This window comes from Nuphar pumila, chromosome 1 (assembly GCF_984573655.1).
Source record: "Nuphar pumila chromosome 1, dmNupPumi1.hap1.1, whole genome shotgun sequence".
NCBI lineage: Eukaryota > Viridiplantae > Streptophyta > Magnoliopsida > Nymphaeales > Nymphaeaceae > Nuphar > Nuphar pumila.
This window is the reverse complement of record NC_143249.1, coordinates 2,374,211-2,389,816: the sequence shown is the minus strand read 5'-3', so window position 1 is coordinate 2,389,816 and position 15,606 is coordinate 2,374,211. Positions and strand designations below refer to the sequence as shown.

The window sequence follows — 15,606 nt, the reverse complement described above, 5'->3', positions numbered from 1 at the left end:
TTATATGGTTATTTGATACCCCATTTGGATCTAAAACCAGACCCCTATCAGTCTGCCTTATTTGAGTGACATAGGTTTTTATTTCATTTTGTAAGAGTCATATCTCCCCAACGGAAGATCATTTTTCAAATCCGTAAAAAGGGTTTTTTTCCTCTATGTGTCTAGTTTATATCTGGAAAGTTTTATAACTTTTTATGCTCATTTGATATTTCAAACCTATCTTTTTCTCTTTTTTCTGTAAAAAGTGCTTGGTTATTAGTATTAAGATATGCTCTTTATTTGTAAGACTTTCCCAGTGACCTATGATTGGTGTGGTAGCTCTCTAAAAGTTTGCTAGCCAATCACGTCGTCCAACCCTAATGGCCTTGGTTAAAGTTTTCTAATTGCAAAAATTGAAAAAGAAAATAATAAAAGTAGAATGCACAATACATCAATTCACTATGGCATCTGTCTCTGTTGTTCGTACATAAAAATTGTTCTGCAGAAATGGGACCAAAGTTTTCACTGTTCTTGCAGAGACAATCAGTGACACATCATAACTAATCCCCTCAATTAGGGGTGCCTTCAATAGTCCACGCATGAACTTAAAGTGGGTGTTTATAGTTTACCCCCACCAAAGGGAAGCCACTTTCCTATGAAAGGGATGCTCTGGCGAGAAAGCGCTTTTCAGGCCAAGGAGGAGAATGAACTGCCAGAATATATTCTTGGAACGGTCAAGCTAAGCAAAGTCAAGGTTGATTCAGCTGTACCATTCCCAGGTTCCTAAAGATGAACCAGTAATCCTCCCACCGTTTTATACATTCGGCCTGTATCACATATCATATGAACTAATGTTGCTTGGAAGGAATTAAACCTGAAATAAATGAAATATATTTCTGTATGTGAACATTTTTTCCTCTATTGCATTTTGTTCTTTTCTTTTCTGTCAGTGAATGCGCTTTGGTTGCTGGATAATTAAGCACAACTATGTGAATAAATGCAATGATGTAATCCATTCCACTTGCACATTTTGCACTACAAATTGTGTAGTCATTGCATTGGGTTTGGCAAATTTACTGCCTCATATTAAAAAGAAAAAGATGAAGGAGAAAAAGATAAATTTGATTTTTTAAAAATTGCGACATATGTTGGATTCTGGCATTATATTATTGTGTGTTTTTTTGTTTAGTGATTTATCTCTATTTTTTTTTGAGAAAATCAAAATATCATCAATATTTATCAATATTTATGACTATGGTTGAAAGCTGTTACATTGACAAGCATGATCAAGTCCACAAGAGTTCATAAATTTGTTGAAAAATAAGACACAATGAGTTTCTATTTTTTAATTAATAAGAAATATGCTTTGTTATTTTAATATATAAAAATCCAGATTTTGAACTGGAAAGCGTTACCTGAAAGTTAAAAGTTGCATGGAGCTCAACGTCCTGTCCTTTTGATGACAACAACTGGCTGGGTTGGTGGAGTGTTTTCCATGTACACGCATTCATAATTTTTTTCGACAGACAAAGCTGGGTTAGGCAAACCCTTAGGGGTTATAAAACCAAATACCATTGGGATTCGAATTTGCAACATCCCAACACAAGGTGACGTGCATTAACTGCTCCTGCCAGACAAGTGGAGCCCCTGTTGGTACACACATTCATAATTAGTGACTTACTAATGTTACCAAGTTGAGAGAACATCACAAGTTCGAAACTCATGGGTGTGCATCCTTTGCTTGTGAGGCTAAAGTTGGATACACTTCATGGTGTGGGGTTTTACAAGAAATGACTGTATTATGTGATAAATATGACATGTTTCTCTAAAAACTCTATAATTTTTGCTATTCTTCTGACGTCCAAAATCATAAATGTTGGGTGTTAAAAAAAATTCTTTACTTTTCACCCATACAGACTTCCTAAATATATGTGAATTTCTTCTCAAATATGTAATTTTTTTACAAAATTCTCAAATTTATATCTCTCAAATCTGGCATCAAAAACTTGTGTATTTAGTCATTGAAAAGCTGAGACACATGTCTCTAATTTTCTTGTTTTTAGGTAGAACCGAAAACCTCTCTAAGGTTCTCGTATATGGGTTCCTAAAGTAAGAGATGAACCATACGACTGCACCTTTTTCGTCTGTTCTATGCTATGTTTTGGCCAATTGCATCAAAAATCTAAAAAAAAAATAAGAAGAATAGAAATACATCGTGATGTTAGCTTAACAATACCAAGATCACCTTGATCTGATGAGCAATTAAAAAAAACATCCTTTAAAAGATAGGCTTTTCGAATGTATAGCACAATATAACTAAAAGGTAGATTCACATGATTTTTTTTTTGCGTACATAAGGAGGTTTACAAATATTTTATTCATGGATGAAGAGGTCGTGAATCTAACTTTTAGTTAAAGGGTGTGATACATCTAAAAAGTCTATCTTTCAGAAGATGTTTCTCTCAAACCGCTCATGGAATCAAGGCGATCTTAGTGGTATTGAAAAGCTAACGCGTCAATCTGTTTGTTCTTTTTTATTATTTTTTAAAATTTTCGATGCAGGTGGCTAAAAAAATCATGTGAATCCTTAAATTTTTCGATTGAAAATCAATAGTAAAGTTTGTAACATAGGAAATTCACATATATCAAGAGGTTTGCACATGTGAAGGTTAAAATGATCATTTTAATACTCAATATTTACAATTTTCGACATCGAGAGAATAGTTAAAATTATAGGTTTTTAGGGAATGATGTCAAATTAGCCATACATTTTCCAAGGGTTTATGCCATTGGATTTGGTGAAAAAAGGCAGTTCCAACCCACCCCCGACCCCCATGGTGCAAGGAACCTTTCATCCAAAAAAAAAAAAGGATACATCAATTATGATCCAAGATTATTAATATTGAGGTGGGGATATGATCTAGCGATGCACCGTAGACCATCTCTTAACCTTTTTCAGTGCTAGGCGGCTGGAACTAGCAGTGATGGTGTTCACCAAGAGCAGCAACACCATCTTTCGATTTCCAGTCTAGAATTTTCATTGCATTAACCCATAGAGAGAACAAAGAGAGGATTTTCTCTATCTGAAAGTTTGGAACATTTTCCAAAAAACATGACTGATCTGATACACGAATTTGGTAGTGCGTTGACCACCTTTTTTTTGGTAAGGAATCATGTTGCTAAAAGTTTCCATGAAAGATGCATTTGAGACTCTGAGTTGAGATCCACTGTGAGCCCCTGACCATTTACCCTAATGGTTCACGGTTAGTTTTGTCTTCTGGTTTTCTTCGTTTGAATTATTGCATTGAATTATATCAGAAAACCAGCCTTCTCAAACAAAAGAAAATTTTGCAACTAGTAAATCTAGTTTGGTTGGCTGACATTGGTTGAGGTTTGCTAAATTTCACTTTGTACAGATCATTGATTTGCACAAGCATTCCTGCATAGGTTTGAGTCGTGAAGAACAACAACGGATACCAATTAAGATAAGGAATTAATGCCAAGACAAGTCATGTTTAACTTGTCTTAATCTTGGTAATTTCCTTCAGCCTAGAAATGCACTTACGTCATATTAACAGCTCCCGTATCCCCATGAGCACCAGATTTAAGAAAAGGAATTCACTTTTGAGACCCACCATCTGAAAATCTCTCTGCTTGCCTAATATAGGATTTGATAGGATTTTAAGTCACAGAAAGGAATTCATTCAGCTAGGATAATATTTCTTAGCATTTGTTTCATAATAATTATCTTCAAGGTATCTTACATAACGATTCATTGTTCAGAAGCCTGAAATAAATTATTATGCCAATGAAGTTATGTGCGTTGTTCAACGAATTGGAGTTTCAGATGTTCTTAAGGCATAACATGATAGAGAAGCCACAAACTCTGAGCACCAAAATATGGAGGTTATAGTGACTACTTGGAGCCGTCACTGATCCCTTTTTGACAGTTACAGTTAATTTTTTTTTTGTGACAATTCCGTTGGGCGGTAACCACTTACCTTTTTTGTTGTAGTGTTTCCTTCCATAATAGAGAATAGATGATGAGTTGGGGGTTAGCGATGTGGGTGTTCCCCATAGAAGGAAAAGGCAAAACATGACATAATGACACAAAAAATGTTGTTTGGCAGTGGTAGCCGTGTCATTGAAATACTTCCACACAATGTAAAATTCGGTCATCAACACTTACGTTTGCATTGATGCACAAAGTCATAAACCCCACCGTTTGGATGGATGATTTGTGATGCATGCTGCTGACAGCACACCATTCGGGCAGTCAACCTGCCAAATCCAAACCAAGCTTTGTATTGTACTGCCACCATCATTCCCTAAATCCCTATATTTTAATCCAGATATTTCTATAAATAAAAAATTGAATCCCACAGTGCGTCACTTGTCTATTTGCTTCCTATATTACAAACTGAAATAAATGTTGAATCCTGCATGTACTATTTATTTTGTTCTGTTGCGCCTTGACTTTGTTTTGTTCTTGATAACCGAACAAAAACCAACTTGGAGTAAAAAACTCAGGTCTCTTTGCTTAGCAGAAAGGATGCTCAGTTCCGACTTCACAACAAGTGACACGTACCCGTAAGTTTTGAACTGGTGACGCCCCTTCTAACTTGGTGGCAGTTAGGAGCTTCTAACTTGGTGGCAGTTGGGAGCCACACCTACCAAATGAGCCGAGCCCTTGTGGGTCAATGGGCCACCAACTTAGACTGTAACTGAGACCATCCATCTTTGAGATGGACGGCACCCTCTGGCTCCAGCACCCTGCTCTTATCCTGGACCCAGCATGTTATAGAAGTGGTCAAGAAACACGTGCCATTGACTGAGGGCTTTTGAGTTTTGACTCTCTACAGAGAGAGAGAGAGAGAGAGAGAGAGAGAGAAGTTTCTTCTCTCTTGCCTTTGTGCGTCTGATTAAAGAAGATTAAGAAGTCTCAATTAGGTTGTTAAGCCTACCTCCCAATCGCGAAGAATCAAATAAAAAAAGGACAAGAGAGAGAAAAACGTGGGTGATCAAAGGGAGGCAGCAAAAGGGGGCTGCTGTATAGAGAGAGAGAGAGAGAGAGAGAGAGAGAAAGACGGCGAGCTCACCAAAGTCTTCATGGTACACATTTTTCTCCTGCTTTCGATTTCCTTTTCTACCTTTTTCCTGATAGATTTCTGCTTCAGTTTCCGTTTGCGATCGTACCCACATGAGCTTTTTCTCTTTCCTTTTCGGTTTCTTTATTGTTTTTACTCATTGGCGGGATGAGTTAGATTTCCGATCATTCTCACACTAGCGGAAACGGGAAACCCCAATTGGGGTTTTCTTCTTTTCTATTCTTCTTTTCACTTGGAATTTAGCGTGGACCGTGGAGTCGTGCACATTCTAGGGTTTTTGTGGTTTTGTTCTCTCCGAAGCTAAAAACCTAGTTCTTTGGTGCATAATTGTGATCTAATTTGAAATAGAACGGAACGCCAACTTCGAATTTGAGGTTAAGAATCGCAAGGAATTAGTTGGTTTTCTATAGTACGATGAAATTCGATAAAACCCTAGCTAGTTTTCTCTTTTCTGAGTTCTGTGTTTCTGCGTGGTTTTGGTTTTTTGGTTATTCTGGAAGTGCCGAAGGCTACCGTCGCGGAAATTCTCACGGGTGGACGTCATTGACCTTAAAGCTCAGCTTATTGATAAAATCGGGCGGAAGAGGTCGGGCAAGTACTTTCATCATCTTAATGGATTTCTTAGCTTGCGATTGAGCAAGAAGGAATTCGATAGGCTCTGCATCGGAGTGATCGGAAGGGAGAACATTGCATTGCACAATCGGTTGATCACATCGATATTTAAGAATGCTTCTGTTGGTGATCAGCCACCTCCCATCTCCAAGGAAGTCACTAGCGAAGGATCACAGAGTATTGGGGCTGGAACTCCATGTCAGAGGAGCCATTTGTTTCATGATCCAGGTCTACCATGGTGCTCCCGCAAAATCAGGTCCAAGAGTGCGCGTGATTGCAAGGTTAGAGATCGGCCAAGCCCGCTTGGTTCCAATGGTAAAACCAATCACTTTATCAACCAGCAAAGGAACTCGTATGATGAGCCGACTGTCTGGGCACCTGAAAGCGGGCTAACTACCGCTGCAATGAATTCTTGTGACTTACATAGACCAGTGGAACAAAACTTGGCTGAGATGGCTTCCGTCGATAGTAGGACTTTGTTTCAAGTTGTGACGGTAGAAGATGGGGAAGAAGTTGAGCAACAAGAAAGTGTTGGGGGTAGAAGCTCTCTTAGAGCTCCATTGGGTATCCCATATTGTTCAATGAGCATTGGTGGTGCAAGAATCAATCTAGCTATTGACGTAAGCGGGAGCTACAGAGAAATGACAGAGCTACCTGATACAGAATCCTTGAGGAAGAGAATGGAATGCACAACTAAATTTCATGGCCTTCATGGAGTTTCACTGGACAGTGCCAATCTATTGAATAATGGACTAGATGTGTTTCTGAAAGGGTTGATCAAGGCTTCCATGGTTATAGCTAGAGCAAGAAGTAGGCATGAACAACTAATGCCTATATTTGACAAACAACTTATTCAATCTGCATCCATTAATCCCTTTGCTGGTATGAATGGTGTCTGTGATGGCGATGCATGGGTTCTTCGTACAGGAAGTTCTGCTGCATATGAAGACAAAGAAAAACAGAATTCTGTGGTCTCGATGCTAGATTTTCGGGTTGCAATGGAGATGAAACCTCAGCTTATTGGAGAAGATTGGCCTATACAGCTTGAGAAGATCTGCTTACGTTCTCTTGGGGAATAAACTTTTCAATGAAGTTAGACGGATGAGATTGTTATGTACAGCTCGGGAAGAGGACTTGCTTATTTATGCTTACTGAATAAGATTTATATTTAAAGTTATGCTTAAAATCACATTATTAAATAACACAATCAATTAGGTCATGGTTGATCTTAAACTAAATTGCTGATTTCTTTCAGCATCAGCAATTCACATATTACAAATATCAGTGGACAGGTTGATCGCTAAATGAGGATGCACTGGTAACAAGGGTGAAATGATAAAATCCATTGAAAAAACAATGCTTTCTGAGATTCTGGTGTAAGGCCAGCGATGCATTTGTACCTTTGTGCTCGAATTTGGATAAAAGTGAGGGCTTGAGCTTCATTATCAGATGAATGTGCTTAGCTCAGTGTAGCTTCAGTTTGTAAATTGTAGATCTTTAGTGACTTCAGTTTTTTCTCACCTTGGGTTTGTGGGTCATAAAAGAGGTAGCATTCTTTTACCCTGGCAGTCAAGGATCTTCATGACAGGCAGACAAGTCTATCAATTCAAACTTTCTGAATTTGGTTGACGAGGATCCAGTGACTAGATTTATGTGTTGTAGAAGTTGTAACTTTTAGCGTTCTGAAAATAAGATGAGCGTTATATGAGCCATTTCCTCCTTTGCAAATGCAAAGATAAAGTACCACCTGTAGTTTTCTCGAGTGTGCAAGATCATTGTCAGACCACATCAACAAATCAGCTATTGTGAAACATTTTGAAGAGTACAAATAATTCTGCAAGTTCCTGTACAGATTAAAACACGTGACCTTTTTAGGACTTGGTGGCTGTATAAATTGAACTGGAGCCTCCTCTTATATTTATATCCATTATCCATAGCACACTCATGTTTTTGAATTTTTTGGAGCATGAAGCACGTCGTGCTTTCATTTACTCGCGTTCAGCTTTTCGAATTACCGAGAAAGTTTTGGCACACTTATAGCCCATGAAATGTATAAATTTAAGAAGCACGGCCACTGAAATAGTTCTAGCATGATTCATTATTTTTATGGTCGTGGTGCTTGGAAATAATGTCCAGTAGAATTCTCTAAATTCATCTGAAGTTGCATATTACAGACAGCACTCAAAGTAATTCATCCAGGACTAAGAAATTTCATGCTTAGCTCTGTCAAGTTCTAAATGGATGCAATTTCTTTTGTTCGTGTCATCATCAAATTTTTGTCAGGAATGAGTATAGATCAATTTTGATCATTTGTTCAGGCCTTGCAAAATGTTTGTAAGATTCGGAACCAACTGTTGGGCCTAAATTTGGAAATCACAAGCATATTAATTGTCTGTTTGAATTGCTATGTATAGAGGCCATTGTATAACAACCTGTCTATGCTCGGTCTTTGATACTCATATAGACGGGTTTTTATACAATGGCTTCTATGTGCATAGCAATTTAGACACAAGCAATGCATGTGACTTTCCAAATTTAGGTTCAACAGTTGGTTCCAAATTCTCCCCAAGTATATATATATATATATATATATATATCTGTGTGTGTGTGTGTGATGAAACTAAATTGATAAGAAAATTTTGGCTTTTGGAGAGTTCAATTATACAATTTAAAGTCATGCCTTTATCCCCTAACTCATACTAGTTTTGGGTCCATCATTTTATCTTGTTTGGAAGTTGTAACAAATCTTGAATCCATTAATTTTATGCATAACTGATGAAGATAAGGGAAGTCAGCAACCATTGTTTGTTAAGTTTTCTAAACCTCTCTATCTCCTTGTTTGGATAAGATTGAATTTTCTCTTTTCTCTCCTAAATATTGTCTTTCAGTTAATTAGCTTTGCTATAAATATCATGATGTACCTCATATGATATCATTGGAAGAAAAATAAAGAGTTGCAGTAGTTGCCTATCGTGGACGTAGGTTTTAAAGACCGAACCACGCAAATCGATGTGTCTGCAAATCGTGATAGTTACAAATCGCAGTGCCAGTAAATCGTGATGCCTGTAACTCGTAGTGCCTACAAATTGCAGTGCCAGTAAATCGTGATGCCTATAACTCGTAGTGCCTATAAATCGATGTGTCGGTATATTGTGGCACCTGTATATCACTATGTACCTATAAATCGTCATGGTATCAGAGCGGGAGCTGTGATCCTATTGTTCGTTTCATGCTAATCGCCATAGTGTATTGCCTGCTTCGTCATGGCCAACACATCAGAAAAGATTGTCATTCAGGGGCATATATCTCCTTCTCTCAAGATCACCTCTATCTTACTCAATGGTTTCAACTATATTTCTTGGGCCAAATCGGTGACTCTATTCTTGAGCGGTAAATCCAAGTTAGGTTTCATCAATGAAAAAACTCCTAAACCAGATAAAGATGAAACACAAATCAATGAATGACAATCAGTCAATGACTTGGTTATGTCTTGGATTCTTAATTCTATGGAGCCTAAAATCGTTGAGAGTTTTTTGTTTCTCCATATCGCTGAGGAAATTTGAACTACGGCTAAGAAGTTGTACAGTGAGCAAAATAACATAGCTCGCATGTATCAACTCACCCAGACCCTACACGAACACAAGAAAAACAACTCATCCGTGAGTGAGTATCTTGGGAAACTCAGGAGTATGTGGGATGAATTGGACTCTATGACCATCTCTTCTTCAAATGTTTGCACTATTCAAAAACTTAAAGAACAAGAAAAAAAATCAGTTTTTAATCGGGCTTGGATCATACTATGAAACTATTCGAAGACAAATTCTCTTAGGGCAGAAATTGTCATCTCTTAGTAATGTTTGCTCTATCATCTCGAGGAAAGAAAGTTATAGAAAAGTAATGATGAATAATACCAAGCCATTCACCGAAGAATCGGGTGAGAGAGTTGCTTATAACATGTACTCCACACCTCAAAATACGAAGAATGAAAATCGATCGAATAAACACAAAGGAAAACGTCTTGTTTGCTCTCATTGCAAAAAGGAAGGGCATCATAGAGATAAGTGTTGGTTTCTTCATGATAAACCTAACAACTATAGGGATGAAAGGAAAGATACTACTAGAACTAAAACAACCTATCTTGTTAAGGATGATAATATGTTCTCTCTGGACTCTTTAAGAGATTTTCAGAACAACATCAAGGGAAGCAAGAAGGACATCCCTACTGTTGCTGCATCAGCTGTCACGTTTGCTGAGACAGGTATGTGATCTTCCTCCTCAAAATAAAAATCGACTATTTGGTTATAGACTCAGGGGCTTCAGATCATATGGTTCAATCTGCAACAAATATCCAAAACATGCGGCCAATATATGAGAAAGGTTCGGTAACCATAGCCAATGGATCCTCTATCCAAGTCGGGGGAAGAGGAGAAACATATTTGTTGGACAAAAAGATTTCAGTCCTTCACATGCTGAAGATTTCTTCAAATTTATTATCTATCTCTAAACTGACACATGAACTAAATTGCAATGTTGTATTCTCTCCATACAATGTTATTTTTCAAGATCGTCTGACGCACAGGATGATTGGTGAGGGGCGTTTTGAGCAAGGCCTCTATGTGATAAATAAAGAAGGCTCGGCTATGATCTCTAGTCGAAGCATGAATAATGGTCAAAGATGACATCACAGGTTGGGACATCCTTCCAACAGGTCTCTTTCAGTCTTGGTTCCTGATGCTGCTTTTGGCACTCATATGTGTGATGTTTGTCGATATGCAAAGATGACTCAACCTCCATTCTTAATATCTGACAATGTTGCTAGTAAATTGTTTGATCTTGTTCATTCAGATGTCTAGGGTCGTGCACCCACGACATCACATACTGGTTTTAAGTATTATTTAGCATTCATTGATGATCACTAAAAAATGACATGCATATACTTGCTCAAATTCAAGGATGAAATTTTCGAAAGATTTAAGAATTTTTACAATATGGTTTACACGCAGTTTGATACCCAGATTAAGGTTTTGAGAACTGACAATGGGACAGAATTCAAAAACAAGAGTTTTGAAGACCAAAATGGCTTGGATCATCAGTTTACCTTCGTCGAAACTCCACAATAGAATGGAGTCGCTGAGCAAAAAAATAGGCATCTTCTCGAGTGTTATCATCGCAAAATTTTTCTCCCTCCCTCTGCGAGAGTGAGAAGAAACGATTCTGCGAGTCAAACTCGACCAAAGTTTTGAAAATTACTCGCCTTCGTTTTTTAAAATTTGCGGAAAAATTTCATGGAATGGGATCCGCCTGTCGGTATGAGGTTCGACCGTTCCATGAGCAAGAGGATCTCTCTCTCTCTCTCTCTGAGATTTGTCTCGCAGACAGAAAGCAAACAATTTCAATAATGAAATAGTTCATCACTTTCTGTTTTTTATTTTTGCAGAAAGAGACACTCTTGCACGTTGAATGTGCTAAAAGTTTCCCAAACATGTATCATCTAAGCTAAAATTCGCAGAAGTGGCAGCAGACAGTTTAGGCTATAGCCTTTGCTAGTTTGATATTAACGATAGCAGAATATAAATCCGCATGTTGTCTTCATGCCAATAAACTCACATATTTCATGGTCAATTAGCTAGCTTTTTGCTTCCCAAGATGTTCAAAGAAAAAAAAAATCGAACAGTCAAATCAGCAACATATTAGCAGATGATCAATATGAAGTTGCAGAAGATGAGAGTTCAGCTAAAATAACAAGTGCAACCAATAATGGACAAGAGATGAACTAAAATATAATGGTGGATTATATGCTAAAACTACAGGCTTTCCAACCTATTTTAGTGGAACTTGTGAGCTCCACAAAATATCCACATCAGAGTCTAAGCATCATAAATAAACAAACATTCTTCGCTTCTCAAAAAAAGAAAAAACCCCACATTCTTCAATGTACACTGTAAGGATGTCTGCCTATCCATCTCTTGTTCAAGAGAGACTGTAACATAAAATGATAAGGATTTGAGTAAGATGATACAGATGTCCCTTACAATCAGCACCATATAAAGAAAAGTTTAACTTCCTTTCAATTAATCTGTGTTCGAGGACATAAAAGGGAAATAATAATCCTGCTTGATGATGGAAACTTGGATACTACATTTATTAGGAAACGTGTACATTTGGTGTATGAATCTACTATACATTTGGTGTATGGTGAATTTACTGCCTCATTTGATCGACACTTACCTTATCCTCTCACCCACCACATTAGGAGGTTGTTATAGAGATATGGTAAGGAGATTAGGATGAGATCCAAGGATTCCATAGTGGTGGTTGTGATATACAGAATTCAAACGCTTCCATGGCCGAGTATGAGACGCTGAGGCCAATGAGCAGAAGATTGCCCACACTATGATGGCTTGCACTCTAACATGGCGGGTCCTATCCAAAACCACAAGACTTGCGGTGGCCTCACTGGAAGTGTTAAATTGGATATTTCGAGTGCCCATATCATCTACCAGCTCTTCCTGTGTTACAAGCACCAATAGCAATTAGAATGTGATAAACTGCATTGGTTTGTTCACTTTCTGCTCATAAAACCAACTGCAAGCATGATTTGCAAACACACCAAATGCCCAAGTCAAATCATATGCATTAACTGACACGGATGTTGAAAAACGGCTAAGGGTGCACAACGAACTGAGCTAACCCAAGCTCGGTCTAGGCTTGGCTCAAGCTTGTTTATGAGAATAATAAGCTGGGCTTGAATGCAAGTTCAGACTCAGTATAGATAAATGAGCCGAGCTTGATGAAGTTGTTGATCTTAAAAACCTTTATTAGACTCGTTTAATGTGCCCCAAGGGGGTTGGCGTAGTGGGGTGGGGCCTTGGCTGCTAGACGGGCAGTCAAGGTTTGATTCCCATGAGCGTCGCCCCTCTGCATAGGGATGGCAGTGGGGCGGGGCGGGGGACAAGGTCTCCACCCCCGCCCCACCTCAAAATTTTATCCTCCACCCCCGCCTCCACGGCGGGGATGGATTTTATCCTCCACCCCCGCCTTCATCCCCGTTTCATGTCCTCCATCCCCGGTTCAAACGGGGATGAGGCGGGGCGGGGATATTGCGGGGAAAAGTGGTCGGGGCGGGGTTGAGGCGGGGATTGTGGCAGGGATGGGGCGGGGCTGGGAAAAGTGCACGTCCATCCCCGCCTCCACCCCCGGACGGGGATGGATTTTAACCTTCGTCCCTGCTTCCATCCCCGTTTCATAACCTTCATCCCCGGTCCAAACGAGGCGAGGCGGGGCCCCACTTTCCCCCGGTCCACTGCCATCCCTACCTCTGCACAAGCCAATGCGGAACATAGGCCTTGGGGCAGGGGTCCTAGCCTCGGAGTTTTACGCTGCCAGCACGATGACCGTAGGTATGGCAGGCTGAGCCAGCGTGACCAGGTCTTCGTGCCTAGTGCAGTTTCTTCGGGTTATAAATCCAAAAAAACACTTTTAATGTGCATATAGACTTGTCTTGATGGCAGGGCATTCGTCTCTTTTTCAAAAGTCCCTTCTTAAAAACAAATGTAACTTTTTTTTGTTTTTTAGGATAATATGACTCATAGGATACGAAATGGATACAAGAAACAATACAAGAAGTGAAAGCGAAAAAGCAAGTGTTAAAGAATAATACCAAGTGATTATGAAAGCAATTACTTATAGTTACCTAACATATTGCAAAATTACGATTGGCGATTTCCAAATATTTAAGATAGATGCCTAATCTTTTAAAAAAGTACTCAAATAACTATTTTTTTCCTTTAACTTATTTACTACTAAGCATAGCTGCAAGTCTGCAACAGTAGAAAGCCACAAATGTAAACTTCCATAATTCAAATAAGAAAAAGGATAAAATCCTCATTTTTAAAAGTTAACTAACTCGTGAACAAAAAAGCAACTCAGACAGTCATTTGAGCAAGTTTTTTAAAAGGTTATCCGCCTACCCTAAATGTATGAAACCTAAGGCATCTAAACCTATTTTGCCATCACCTACTTATATTATATTATTTATTTATTTATATTTACTGTAATTTATTCTACCTAGGGGTGTCAACAGGTTGAGTTTACCCGGTCCAAACCCTATAGGGGCCGAGTATAGTGACAAATAAGAAGAACCGAGTTCAGACTCAAAAGTCCGATTAATACAAATAAGAAGACCCCAGGTATACTTTGTGAATTTTGTACCTGGCCCGACCTGAGTTCCAATTAAGACCTGCAAATTTTCAATGTAAAAATGATAAAAAATATTATTTTATCGAGTCTGGTTCATGTAGTTCTTATTGGGTCTGGGTATGGTTTCTCTTATAGTAAACCCGATTAGACCCATGTCGAGATCCGATATCATACCTGAAAATCTGGTTCAAGCCTGATTCTACCATAGTCCGACAAAACCCGACCCGTTGACACCCTTAATTGTACCTACGACTGAGTTGGAATCTCATGAAAGAGGAGTTGTTATAGATGTGTTCAGCATGCCCAATTGAATAAGAATCGACTCTTGCATAATGTTTTATGCTTTTATGAGTTAGGAAAAATTGATACATGTCATTTTGGGATCATTGAAAAAACTTTTATACATATCGGATTTGGACGCAAAAGTCATGTTCCGAACCAAGCCTTCGAAATGAGGCATGTGCAGTGCAGAGCTGTACTAAGTGAAAAATGCATTGAGTGTAGAAACATGCGGTATGTGTTGTCTTGATCGGTGACGTACAGTGATAGCACAACACACGATAGCCAACAATATCATCCTTAGTGCATCACTGTGTGGCGATACAGGCGTAAAGCGTTGTTTAATTAAGCAGTGCCAGCGGATTAGAGGATATTGTCTTTGTGGATTTGATTAAACACCTCTCGACTTGGAGGAGTTTTCCACGCATAGTGTTTGGATCCACGGGGATGCGTATGGGTTAGGGCTATATCTCCTAGAGATCACCTTAGGTGATTCTAACCGAGTATGGTGACTTAGGGCTAGGTGAGTGAATGCCTAGGTACCGATGAACGAGTCTGATTGGTGCTCTTCACTATGGTGTTCAATCATGAATTGGTCTTCGGACTGTGGGTCATGAGATCTTGTTTCTTCAATCAAGAGGTTTTGTTGTAGCGTGTGCATGGAGTTGCAATACATTCCATGACACACTAGGCTAAGGAAATATATGTATTGTTTGGAAGTGATAGTTGGTATGAGATGGTTATGCACGAAGTGCATGAACCAAGTAGAATACATATTTGGAGATGTGTTTGATCAACTTTTGCTAGGCAACTGCGCATGAAGTGATGCGCATGGCCAATTAAATGATCCAGCACATGAAAAAGTGTTAGTGCACGACGTTTAGCTGTTAGGCTTGCCGGACTGGGCAGTTTGGCACATCGCGGGTTTGCAAAAAATGCTATGCTCATGACAAATTGACATCATAGGAGAAAGATTCACAGAAACCTTGTTATTCAGTGAGTGTGTCACTGAAGAGGACAGTGATGATTTATCCTATTTACGCAAACTTGCGCAACTGAAGTATAGTTGACTGAGAGCGCAGAAGCAAGTTGTTGGCATGATGGTATGGGTCATCTTGTTGATGGTAAGTAAAAGTATAAGGTTGCTCTTCAGTTGGCTAAGAAAACGTGGATAAGCAAAAGATTTATACCAGTTGTACGTTAGGCTTACAAGTGGAGCGTGACGTTTGCCTTATACATGCAGAGGGTGTACATTGAATTCGATTAGATAAATTTGCACATTTGAGTATGAGAAACTTAATTGAACTTCTATGTTCTCTTTCAAGTTTATGGGTTAGTGGAGTGCCCATCTTGAACAGAATGCTCGTTGTTTTGGTCTCTTGAGTTTAGTAATTTCTCTATGATTGTGTGTACAAAAAAAGTTGTTGTT

The 15,606-nt window shown here is 38.8% G+C and overlaps 1 protein-coding gene across 1 annotated transcript; it reads left to right on the top strand.

Annotated features, from left to right (window-relative positions):
- The first annotated feature begins 5,064 nt into the window (after positions 1-5,064).
- LOC149847666 (uncharacterized) lies at positions 5,065-7,407 on the top strand. The gene has a single exon (XM_090009124.1). It carries the CDS (start codon positions 6,104-6,106, stop codon positions 6,776-6,778), a length of 675 nt encoding a protein of 224 aa, XP_089865250.1. The 5' UTR covers positions 5,065-6,103; the 3' UTR covers positions 6,779-7,407.
- The last annotated feature ends 8,199 nt before the right edge of the window (positions 7,408-15,606 follow it).